Source organism: Telopea speciosissima, chromosome 2 (assembly GCF_018873765.1).
Source record: "Telopea speciosissima isolate NSW1024214 ecotype Mountain lineage chromosome 2, Tspe_v1, whole genome shotgun sequence".
In the NCBI taxonomy this organism is placed as follows: Eukaryota; Viridiplantae; Streptophyta; class Magnoliopsida; order Proteales; family Proteaceae; genus Telopea; species Telopea speciosissima.
This window is the reverse complement of record NC_057917.1, coordinates 75048521-75061348: the sequence shown is the minus strand read 5'-3', so window position 1 is coordinate 75061348 and position 12828 is coordinate 75048521. Positions and strand designations below refer to the sequence as shown.

The window sequence follows — 12828 nt, the reverse complement described above, 5'->3', positions numbered from 1 at the left end:
TGTTTACTTCTTTTCCTTCTTCTTATGTTTTTTAGTGTGAATCATGTATTTTTGGTAAACATTGTCGAACCTCTTATCCTTATCATAGTAATAGATCTATTGTACCTTTTTCTCTTGTTCATTCTGATCATGGTAATGAATGTGGTTCGTCTCTCATAGATGCATGCAAATACCAAAGATTAGTTGGGAAATTGATCTATCTCTCCTTGACTCAACCAAACATCACTTATGCAGTTGGAGTGGTGAGTCAGTTCATGCATGCTCCTAGGAGTGGACATCTGGATGCGGTTTATCGCGTCATTAGGTACTTGAAATCCTCCCCAGGAAAGGGTCTTCTATTTGCCAGGCATGACCATTGAAGATCGAAGGCTACACAGATGCTGATTAGGCTGGTTCAGTCTCTGACAGAAGATCTACTTCTGGGTACTGCACTTTTGTGGGTAGTAATCTAGTTACCTGGAGGAGCAAGAAACAACCAGCTGGAGCTAGATCCAATGCGGAGGCAGAGTTTAGAGCCATGCTTCATGGGGTGTGTGAACTTATATGACTGAAGAGACAACTTCAAGACTTGAGTTTTGACACTGAAGGACCAATGAGACTTTATTGTGACAACAAAGCTGCTATAAGTATTACCCATAATTCTGTTCAACATGATCGAACAAAACATATTGAAATTGATTGATACTTCATCAAAGAGAAGCTGGATTCTTGTTGTATTTGTACTCCTTTTGTGAAGACATGTGATCAAGTAGCAGATATCTTCGCCAAGGGTTGTGAATTCACCTAGAGGGGGGGTGAAAAGGTGAAGGTTGAAAAAAAATTAAAAACTTATGCGAAAATTAAAACAAATTACCAATGTAAAGACAAGCAATAAACAAAGCAATAATTCAAAGAGTTCAACACAAGATTTATTGTGTTTCGGCCAATACTTGCCTTCGTCCACTCCTCTCACCTTAGAGAGAATTCCACTAAATCGAATCTTGAGTAAGAACAAGAGAGCTCAACTACTCTTGATTCCGAGCAAGAGGACTCACTACTCTTGATTCCAAGCAAGAGGACTCCTTCTCTTGATTTCGAGCAAGAGGACTCAACAACAACTTTAAACAAAGTGAAATGAACTACTAATTAGTTTAGGATTACCTCAAACTTTAGTAGAATAGGTGCTACCTTTCAATCTATGCAGCTTGAATGCAAATGTGTATAAAGGAAGCAAGAGTGAGATTGAACTTCTTTGATCCTCTTTGATCTTGAGTGTATAATCTCACTAGGGAGTAATTGATCTTTTAGAGCTCTTGATTATTGATAATTATTGTATTTAGAACACAAATCAAGAGAGTATTTATAGGCTAGGAGCCTAGAACCAATAAGGAATCCAATTAACATTCGGATTCCACAGTCTATAAATAATCCGGTATGCTGGATGGGAATCCGGTATGCCGGATTACCTACTTTCCTTAAGGAACAGGGGAATAATGGTCATATTTTAACAGTCAAGCACTGATCCGGTATGCTGGATTATGATCCGGTATACCGGTTCAGGATCCGGTATGTTGGATTACAATCCGGCGTACTCCAGAAGGCTACTGTGAGCATTTTCCTGAGATCAACAGCTGATCCGGTATACCGTTTCATGATCCGGTATGCTGGATCATAAAATTTCTGCTGACATTATTAAGTCCTTTATTGGACTTACATGGGAGATTCCAAAAGGGTTTGGTTTGGGGGGTTCCAAAACTCAATAGTCACATGTTTAGGGGTCCATTTAACCTTCTAAGGTCATTCTAAATGAATGTATGCGTGCGTGTGTGTATTACATCAATTGTGACTTTAACAAATGAATTTACAACTTAGTACAATTCTAAGTCTTCAAACTTTTTCAAGTCTTGAACTTTACTTCTTTACATGAGTATCTTCAAAGAGAGTTCTTCTAACTTGTCTTGATCTTTGTCTTCAAAACTTGTTCTCCATTCTTCATGATTCTTTGATGTCTTGAAATATTAGACAAGTTCAATTTGCTTTGAGCATCAATCTCTTGAATTGAGTGCTCCCCCTCACTTGATGCTCTGCTCTTATCTATGCATCTTTTAGACAAGAGTTAGTACAACTAACTTATTTGTTATCATCAAAACCATAATGGGTGATGTGTGGAATTTACCCCAACAAGGGTCTCATTCCCGGTCTATTTAATACCATATTGTGCAAGTTGGGAATCTATGACATTTATTCTCCAGCTTGAGGGGGAGAGTTAGGGTTGTTAGAATGTACAAGGGTAGTTTTGTCATTGTCCTGTTATAAGACATGACTGAGTTGTAATTTTCCTTTCTTTACTTATTTCTATTTACCTTCCTAGGGAGGTCTGTGTTATTCATAGAAGTTAATTAAATGAAGCTAATATGTGTGTTGAGAATTACTCAACACACATAATCGATTCTCTCTCATTCTCTCTTCTCTTCTTCTTTTTCTTTTCCTAGCTGTTAACCCTTTGCTATCTCACTAGAATCGATCCATTTCCAAATTTAACTAATGGTCCCAAAGCTAACACATTCTTGTTGGTGATATTGGTTCTTTGGGGAATGCTTCCACAACAAAGGGATCATATATATATATATATATGAATGATTATATAGTTATCTCACTAGAGAAGATATGAAAGTATTATGTCGGATTATTGCCTAGTTGGGAAGAATTTTCCACCGATTCCTCTTCATTTTCTTAGTCAGGTATCTCAACTTTTACTCTTCATGCATTTTGCTTCCACTGCTTCCTCGTCTTGGGTCATTGACTCCGGTGCTATAAACCACATGATTGGTATATATCATATTGTCTTGGCTCCTATTGTTTCAAGACTTGGTGAAAAAGATTATTAGCAGTGGACGTGAGGAGAGAGTGCTATCATTGTTCTATTGACACTATGATGCTTTGGCATCAACATTTGGGACATCCTCTGTTTTGAAAAAATAGTTGCCTCATTTAAGGTTCTAGGTTTCGGTTCAACCAGGCTTGAAACCAAAATGTGATCGAAACCAAAATTTTGGTCGAAACTCATACTTCTTTTTCTGGCAATTTCGATGGTTGGCTTTTAGGGTTGAATGGTCAAATTAGGTCCTAAAACTTCTAGGATACCCTATTTTAAGCCCTCTCAACATAGTGGAACCCTTAGGTTTTAAAAAATCACACCCAAAATGGTAGTTTGAAATATTTCGGTTTCGCAAAGGATAGAAACGAAACCACATGCAATACTTAAAGATGTACACGTTTTGACAAAAATTTCAACATTTCGGTCATGTTTCAGTATGAAGTTTCGTTTAGCTGAAATTCCGGCCGAAATGTTACTTTGACTTACATATAAATACATAATTTCGAACGAAATGATCAAAATTTTGACCCATTTTTGATAGTTTTTGCCTGTGAAGCTTTGAAAACTGCTTTTTTGTGCTTTCTTGGACAAATCACTGTTGTATAAGCTTGGAACAAGTACTTGGGCAGTAGAGGAATGCAGTGGAAGCAACTGGAGGTACTCTATTCCATTTATAGGGCTGTTGTGGAGGACTTTGTGCGTTCTTCTGACACACTATGACATGACCAACTTTTGTGATACAGACTAGGAGTGTAGTACTCTAGGATGGGCATAAGGGTGACTTGTTACTTGTATTGTTGACTGCAATATATTTGACTCTGGTTAACCCAAGATTCCGGGTTTCTGTTTCGAGCCTGGTTTCGACTACGCTCGTAAACCGAAATATTTAGACCAAAACTATAATTAATAATATTAGATTGGAGAGGGGTCGGTCTTCTCTTTCTAACTCTGCTCTTCTTCCTCCTTTCCTTTTCTTTTCTCTTCTCTTTCTAGTTTCATTAAATATAGACTGCACCTGCAACTTACTCATCCTGCTATTTTTAATACGAAAAGAATATAGAAAATGAAACAAAGAAGCAATTGAAATACTAGAACAACATAGCCTTATCCCAACTAAATGGGGTCGGCCACATGGATCCTTGCTCTCCAATCAGTTCTATTTGAGGTCATACGCAGTACGAGGCCTAAGCTATGCTTGTCTTTCCTCACCACTTCTCCTATGGTTAATTTAGGCCTGCCCCGGGCTCTTTTAGTACCTTCAATCTGAATCAAATAACCCCTCAGTACTGGAGCATTCCAAGGCCATCATTGAACATGACCGTACCATCTTAAACGACTCTCACATAGCTTATCCTGAATCAGCTACTCCTAATTTTGCTCTAATATGGTCATTCCTTTTCCTAGTCTTGCCACACATCCATCTCAACATCTTCATCTCCGCTACACTTAGTTTATCTATATGACACTTCTTAGTTGCCCAACATTCCGCACCATACATCATAGCCGGTCAAATAATAGTCATATAAAGTTTCCCTTTAAGCTTTAAAGGGATACGCCGATCACACAACACTTCAAACACACCTCTCCACTTCATCCATCCTATTGTAATGATCGTCAACATCATCCTTTATATCACCTTCTTTATTTACTACTGAGCCTAGATATCTAAAATAAATACTTTGAGGTATCTCCTGTCATCAATATTCACCACCTCATTAACCATCCTAGTGCGGCCAAAGAAGCAATTGAAAATTTGAAATATATAATATAAATTATTGCCATAAAGTAGAAAAGTGAATGAGCTTTAAATAAAGTCTGTTTTCATTGACAATGATATTTGATAAAATTAGTTAGACAATTATATTACACTTGCAGAATAGAAGACTTGGCGAGGACAATTGTCTTTGAATAAAACCTCTGGTTCTGTCCCTTTTCAGGACCCAATCCTCAATCAACATGTAAACTCCTCACTAGAGAATTTTACATTGCAGGTTGATTGGTCTTATTAATGCTGGAGATTTTCTCATAATGCAATGTGTCATTTTCTCTAGTCATGCCAATATGTTTTTTGGCTTTCCTTTAACAACTTGATGTAAAGAATATTCTATAGTATACAAACTTTGATGTAGAATACTTAACCCCCTCCCCGAACGAAAAGAAACTTCGATGTGGCTTGTCTTGTTAAACATATATCATGTGAATGAAGCAACTAAGCATTCCACAAGTTTCATTTTAAACACATTATTCCTAGCTACAATCTGTAAATGGATTTCATGAATTGACCTTTGGATATGATTTCAACTACAATGCTATTACTGTCTGATTTAATAAATTTGTCATCTTCTCTAGTTTGCTGGTGCTGCACAGTCCCTTGGTGCTGGAGCTATCCTAGTAAACCCATGGAACATCACAGAAGTTGCTAAGGCAATTGGTCTAGCTTTAGATATGTCTCCTGAGGAAAGAGAAAAGAGGCACCGTCATAACTTTATGCATGTGACTACCCACACTGCTCAAGATTGGGCTGAGACCTTTGTGAGGTATGGGTAACTTACTGACTAGAATTTCTTGAAAAATGAGGAAATTTTTTCCAATGTAGTATTTGCCTATGATTATCTTGAATAATGCTTGTGTTATTTTTTAGAATAAATTTTTACAGCACGTTTTTCCTCATATTGATTGAAATGTTATCTCATTACAGAGGAAAGTATTGCCCAACAAAAAAGTATACCTTTCAAATATTAAGAGAAATAATTGTGACTCGTATAAAAATAAAACTAGTGAGACTTCTTATAGTTCTTTACTAAATGAAGTTCGAGGTGAAATACAATAAAAAGTTTCTTTTTGTCCTATCTCCTTACACCATTTCTGGTACTAATGTAAGTTATATCCTATGTCTCCTTTACCATATGCAATCAATTTGGTACTTATGTTGAATTTAGATCATACTATGCATTATTTGTTTTGCTTTCATGATTACCTCAGGATATAAAGACTACTCTTCAACACATTGGCACTTATCTCCTTATTGTGTATTGTTGAAAACTGGAAACTGAACTGTTCTCATTTATATTGGTTCAGTAAAACATAATTTTGTTATGGATGTTGTAATCATATCGTCTTTAAGGAGAAATTGGGGATGTGTCAAAGTGTCTATTGTAAAAGTTAAATTTGTTTAAATTTGTCTTTAGTGTGAAATTGTTGTTAAAGACTCAAATTATTTCGTTGAAACAATTTTTTTGTGAGAGTTACATGCCTTAAAGTAGTGGCTGCCCCAAAAAGGATTTTCATTTGGCCATTGATGAGTGGAAAAGTTTCCAGGAGCAGACATATTCATATCAAATTCTAGTGATTAGCTAAAATGTTACTGGCATTCATCCTTATACATGAAACTGATCTCTTGGAACTCACTGGATGTCCATCAGTTGGGTATATTGTTATGCAGATGAGGAAGCTCGATATAGTCCCCCTCTTGCTTCCACTGTAAAGTGTTTTTGTTGCTTATTCTTTTGTCATGTGTTTTTAATGACATTGTTGTTTTTACACATAGTGAGCTGAATGATACCATTGTTGAAGCTAAACTAAGGACAAGGCAGGTTCTTCCTTTACTTCCAGTCAAAGATGCAATAAAGCGTTCCCTGCAAGCCCAGAACCGTTTATTCATACTGGTATGTTTTTATTTATTTATTCATTTTTGTAATTCTCATTCAAGTGTTGAACTCTGGAGTGTCAATATTTCTCCACTTTAGCTTTTTCAACAAACAGAAGTTTTTGATCTCAAGTGGGCAGCAGTTGTCCTTGGTTGGTTAATGGATTGAGACTGTAAGTAAAATACATGATTCTCTGGTGTGTACTCATCAATCTAGACTGGCTTAGGGGAACCATCATGTTGATTCTAGGCCTTTTTTTTTTCTAATCAGATTATGAATGACTTTTTATCTGATCTTCGAGTTTAGGAAACAGGCTCTGGATCTTCGTAATGTTACTTTCTCCTCAGTCACATCTCAGCCTACCTCATTATTTTTGGTCATTCCATTTTACACTAAATCTTATATTATGGCCTCTGATTATCACGATACATGATTCACTTGTACTTATTGAGTCTAACCAAGTTAGGCTGATTCCAACAAATTCCAACCGATTCCCAGCCGATTTCAGGTTGATTCAAATCACAATTGATGGAGACCGATGTTGTACCCGATTCCGAGTTTTTAAACCTTGGTCTACACAGTGCTAACTTGATATAATCAATTGCCGATTTATCATGGATTCACTGTGCAGCTTATGTGTATTCAAACTATCTGAGTATCTGACCTTAAGGGATTCACTTGCTGCCTCATCATACATTCATACAACTTAGTGAATTTTCAGCTCTCATGAATGGGTCAGTACTGGAAAGTTGATGGGCACTTTATTCCTATATCAGGGGGCTCAATAGGTTTATGTTGAGTTTGTTCAATCCCTGTGCTGTTGCAAACTCTGTGATTAAATCACTCATGCGTAGTGTGAATCTAGGACTTAACTAAAACACAAAAAATTTCTCTTATGATTCAACTCTGACCAGTTTACCTTAGGAGCATGGACAAGGATTAACTAGAATGAGTTTTTGTTCCTGGGGGGGAAGGGATGGAGTTTACTCCACAAGTCCATTTGCTAGTTTCTGTTAGAAAACAGATGGATTTGTTTCACAAAATATGACGTGTAGCAAAACAATTGATTTTTCTTGTGAAATAAGATTTTACCCTTTTTCCTACTGTTTTATGAGGCCTAAAGCTTAAAAATTAAACCATGAATGAACAAATGTTTTTCTTTTGTCCCTGCTGTTTTGTTTAAATTCTAGTTGCAAACTTATCTGTTACCTACCTAAACTAGGGACAGGTCAAAGGGTTTTGTTCATGGCAACAATAGTGTTAAGTTATATTCATATCTGATTCAAAGCTATCACTTTAATTCTGGCAAAGGCTAACATCTTCCTAGGAATTATTGAGTGTCGGGTGGGATGTCATACTACTGCAAAATTGAGAGTTTTGGGTCAGGTTCATCTCTAGTGTGCACCTAACCTAACCTATTAAGTATTCATGTTTGGTTTTGTGGACCCCAGCCTTAAGGAGATTGGGGCTCAGTTGAGTTTTAGGACAGATTAACAGGTGTAGGTGCTGCTAGTAGATTTGCATGTTCCTGGAATCTTACATGTGGAAGATTTAGTGGTTACACTGCATACATATCACATGACCTCTTCCCATATATGAATCTTCAGTCTGTCTTGAACCTTTGACTTGATTTATTGGCACCCATTTATTTTAGTTTATAAGTGACATGTGAAAACAAGCACAAGTGACTGGCTTATTATTGTTGTTTAGGGAAAACGAATGCTGCCCAGCAGCGTGCCCCCTATGCCCTTTCACATGGGGCAGTGAAATGAGCACTCTGCCTCCTCCCCTTGGATGCCCATGTGCGTGCTCCCATTGCGCAGGGGCCACGCAGCCTGGCAGCAAACCTCTTCCCTATTGTTTATTATTATTATTATTATTTTATTATTTGGGGAAAAGACCGCTACCTGGTTGCTGCCCCTAGACACAAAAGTGCGTGAAAGTACCGTGCTGCCCCATGGAAAGGCTGAAATTCTGCCCAGGGCGATGCTTATGTGTGCGCTCCCATTGGCCAGCACGCAGATGCAGGTTCTAGAGGCCTAGGCAGCGATCTCTTTCCCTTATTATTACTATTATTGTTATTGTTATTGTTATTGTTATTGTTATTATTATTGTTGTTGTTATTGTTATTCTTATTTTTTTTGGATAAATAAAAATTATATTAAAAGAAGCAGAGAGAAACTTTCCCCCCAAAAGAGGAGAAAGAAAAGAAAATACAAGGAGCACAACTCCACAACCTACAGCCAAGGCAAGCCAAAGAAGAACTAAAAGACACAATCAACCCCAAACAATAAATTACGATATTCTTATTCTTACTATTGTTGTATTGTTATTGTTATTGTCATAGTGATCTGTTATTTTCCAAATGTCACAAGGTATCTATTCTGCCATGTGAACAGATGATATGTCCATACCGACTGTCAGAGAGGATAGGTTTAGATTAGCCACGTGTCAAATTTCAGAATCTAATTCAATCAAATACCCCCTTTTGTATACGCACAGATGGCTTAAATTTGTCTTTTGATTTTCGGAAACATCACCTTCCATTGTAGACTGTAGCATTTTTCTGTTTGGTGGAGAATTATGGTATTTTTTGGTTCTTGAAAGTTTTAGAGAAGAATTGGGATTTCTACTTTTAACGATTAGAATGTGTCTAATTCCTGCTAGTTCAGCACTTCTTTGTGGTCTACTCTATTAAAGTATTCAATTCTTTGCTTCATGGTATTTTCGTGAATTAGTTCTGAATGGCTTTTGATTGAAGTTAGCTACATGTAAGGGTTGAGACTCCTTTATCTTGATGAACTTGTCATTGTTCCAATTATTCTCAAAATGCATATGCTACAAAACTGCAGGGATTCAATGCAAGTCTAACTGAACCAGTGGATACTCCTGGTGGAAGAAGGGGTGATCAAATTAAAGAAATGGATCTTAAATTGTACCCGGACTTGAAAGAACCCTTAGAAATTCTTTGCAATGATCCAAAGACAACGATTGTTGTTCTGAGTGGAAGTGAAAGGAGTGTCCTAGACGAAGTACTTCCATCTAATTTTCACATTTTTTTTTTGTTTGTTTTTTTGTAAATTATACTTCTGAACTAAATGACTGTTTTGTCAGAACTTCGGAGAGTACAACTTGTGGTTAGCAGCAGAGAATGGAATGTTTTTGCGTCTCTTAAAGAAAGAATGGATGACAACGATGCCAGAGCATCTAAACATGGATTGGGTAGACAGTGTGAAGGTGGTTGGCATTAAAGTTCAAGTTGAGCCTGTTTTTTGGTGTCATCCAAACTCCTAAACTTGTGAGCTTTTGACAAATTTTCAGCATGTTTTTGAATATTTTACGGAAAGAACACCCCGATCTCATTTTGAAGTACGTGAGACTTCACTTGTATGGAATTATAAGTATGCGGGTATGTGATCAAATATATGATTTTCTTATTATTATTATTTTTTTCAGATTATAAATTGTTGTTTTTTCTATTATGCCATCCTTTCAAAAGAGTGTCACCTTATTATGTTTGCAGATGTTGAATTTGGAAGGCTTCAAGCAAGGGATTTATTGCAGCACCTGTGGACAGGTCCCATTTCTAATGCAGCTGTTGATGTTGTCCAAGGAAGCCGATCTGTTGAGGTCAGAGCAGTTGGTGTTTCAAAGGTGCGTCGAGTTCACTTCAAAATGTGGTTATATTTGCATGTTGTTTAGGGTGTTAAAATAGAGATGCATCTCTTCTCTATTGGATACATCATGCAGGGTGCAGCAATTGATCGCATCTTAGGAGAGATAATCCATAGCCAAAACATGCAGACACCAATCGATTATGTCCTGTGCATTGGGCACTTTCTAGGGAAGGTATTTACTTTCAGTCTTTTACCTCTTAATATTCAATATTTAATAATTTAATCTGCAAATATGTTTAATCTTCACTGCACCTGAGCAGTGCATTCATAGTATCTTGCAGGTCTTTTTTGGGGGGTTGGGGGAAGGGGGTATCAATTACCGGGTGTCATTGATCATCACATGTTTGCTTAAGGCATCTAGACAATCCAGTTTCATCATTTTGACTTATGTTGGAGCCAAAGTTCAAGATGTTAAAAAGTGTGTGTTTAAACTTATTTACTTGTATATGAAATCATAGGTTTACTATGTCTCGCAATGCCCAGTGAAGTTTTACACTTCACAACATGCCATGTGACAGTACATGGGTTAGTCCATGTGATAGGAGATCCTGCACCAGCGTTTTAAGATCTGGCCTGCCTAGCCAGTTGAATCGGTAGACAATAATACCCAGTTAGACTTTTACTCGGCTATATTAAATATTATGTGCATATTTTGTGGAAAATGTTTTTAAAAAATTACATAATGCTAATAGGCAGCGAGACTTGAACCTTGAGCAATTTGAAATTTCAACATCAGTTCCCCACTATAGACTGTCCCCATAACATATAAATCCTCGAAAGCCAAATTCATCGGTTGGTTGAACCCATAATTTCTAAAAGTGGACGAGGCATCAAACCAAAAAGAGGCCTTTTTTGGGTTTGACCAGTCAAACCGTGTGTAAAAGAATAGATAATATTTGGCTACTCCAGGAAATTGAGGAAGATTTATTCTGTATTTGGTTTTCCATCTAGTGAACAATACTATGTTGTGTGCACCTAATACTCAAGAGTCACAGGTGCCTCTTGAGTTTTTGTACCATAGTATGCTTGGTAGAGTAAATAACACATCCTTGCTGCTTTAGGATGAAGACATCTATACATTTTTTGAGCCAGAGCTTCCAGCAGAGTCATCAGGTGCTGCAAGAGGCAAAATATCTGATCCAGTCGAGACATCTGTAGACAGACGATCTTCACCGAAGGTTTCAGCGAGTAAAACTGGGCCGAAGGTATCCCATGGTAGGAACCATCGGACCTCTGTGTCCAATGAGAAGAGAGCCAATCTTAATAGTGGTAATGCATGGCGGCCACCAAAGGAAGGTGTATCCTGGCATGAGTGTTCTGTACTGGATCTCAAAGGAGAAAATTACTTTTCCTGTGCTGTTGGGCGGAAGCGTTCCAGTGCACGGTATCTCCTTAACTCGTCAGATGAGGTTGTCAAATTTCTGAAGGATATGGCTGTAGCACTGTCTTCAAGTTAAAGACACTATGCTCTCACTATCTCTGGAGTTCCTCATGCTAAATGAACTTCTTAGTCTGAAACTCTGCAGTTTCTTGTTTAGAACTAACCAAAAAAAAAAAAATCACTTGGAGATGCTGAGAAAAAACAAGAGTAGTAATTTTAGAGTTCAGGAAAAATTTTCTTCTCCCAGTTCAGTTGTCATTCTTTTAGGTGGGGGGGGGGGGTGGTTTAGTTCTGCAAAAAAGAGATTCTTGTCATTGTTTCTCAAATGTGCTTATGGACAGTCATCAACAACTAAGTCTACAATGCTATGTGGGAAAAGCACATGCAGTTTCTTTCTGGTGTCTTGGCGGCCAGAAATTGTTGTATGGGGCCATGGTGCATGTTGTCCTTGTTTAATTTGTCTGTCTAAGTGGGACCCATTATTACAGTAGGACCCACCAATGTTTGGTTGTGGGACATACTTTACAGTTTACAGGAGAAAAGGGAAAAAAATCTGTACACACATCCATTTACGGTCTGCTCATCTCATTTGTATCCCAAATGAGCATTCAATCATCGTGTTGAAAGGTAGTTCCCCAGATTTTAAACAAGTCTACAACCCACTTGAAGTTAATCAAGCTATTAGGTTCAGTATTTGTGGACCATCTGGTTCAAAACCTACCAGCCCGGCCAGCCAAAAGGGTTCACTGAGCTGGTTTGAAGCAGCAATAATGCTATTTTTAAGTGCTAGTAACTGGTTTTATGCAATTTCCCTGTATAACATGTCAATCTTTCAGGCTTGTTAGCATGTGTAGTAGACAGCGGCAGCTGCTACTTGATATCTCTGATGTAGAATTCCTTGTGGTCCAAAATTAGAAGAACCAAGTCTGTCAATCAAGGAGGACCATCTGGGTCAGCCAATTCGTCAGCTGGCTCAGCTGGTCTGAAGTGCTAACTAGCCAACTCATCTTGTAGCTGATCTATTGCGATTTTTTACTTTGATGACTCTTTTTTGATGACTTGTTTAAGGCTGATTAATGTCTTGGGAAAGAACCCACCTGTTCGCATAGTGAACGCCGCCCCTACGTCTAGACATTGTGGTGCTCTAAATGATCACTACATCCCTGGTCATTTCCATCTTTATACGTACAATGTTTGCTTTTGAAAAAAAATTGGTGGTAAATGGTTTTATAATGTAGCTGCAAGGGAGTTCATAAGTATGTAACA

The 12828-nt window shown here is 37.6% G+C and overlaps 1 protein-coding gene across 1 annotated transcript in view; it reads left to right on the top strand.

Annotated features, from left to right (window-relative positions):
* Positions 1–11661, top strand: part of LOC122652154 (alpha,alpha-trehalose-phosphate synthase [UDP-forming] 1-like) — a 46815-nt gene extending 35154 nt beyond the window's left edge. The window contains exons 10-17 of the mRNA XM_043845828.1: positions 5207–5394; positions 6405–6522; positions 9357–9536; positions 9619–9741; positions 9826–9913; positions 10028–10158; positions 10255–10353; positions 11243–11661. Of these exons, the coding sequence (XP_043701763.1) occupies positions 5207–5394; positions 6405–6522; positions 9357–9536; positions 9619–9741; positions 9826–9913; positions 10028–10158; positions 10255–10353; positions 11243–11638 (1323 nt within the window). The 3' untranslated portion in view covers positions 11639–11661. The remainder of the gene's footprint in view (positions 1–5206; positions 5395–6404; positions 6523–9356; positions 9537–9618; positions 9742–9825; positions 9914–10027; positions 10159–10254; positions 10354–11242) is intronic.
* Positions 11662–12828: the final 1167 nt, after the last annotated feature.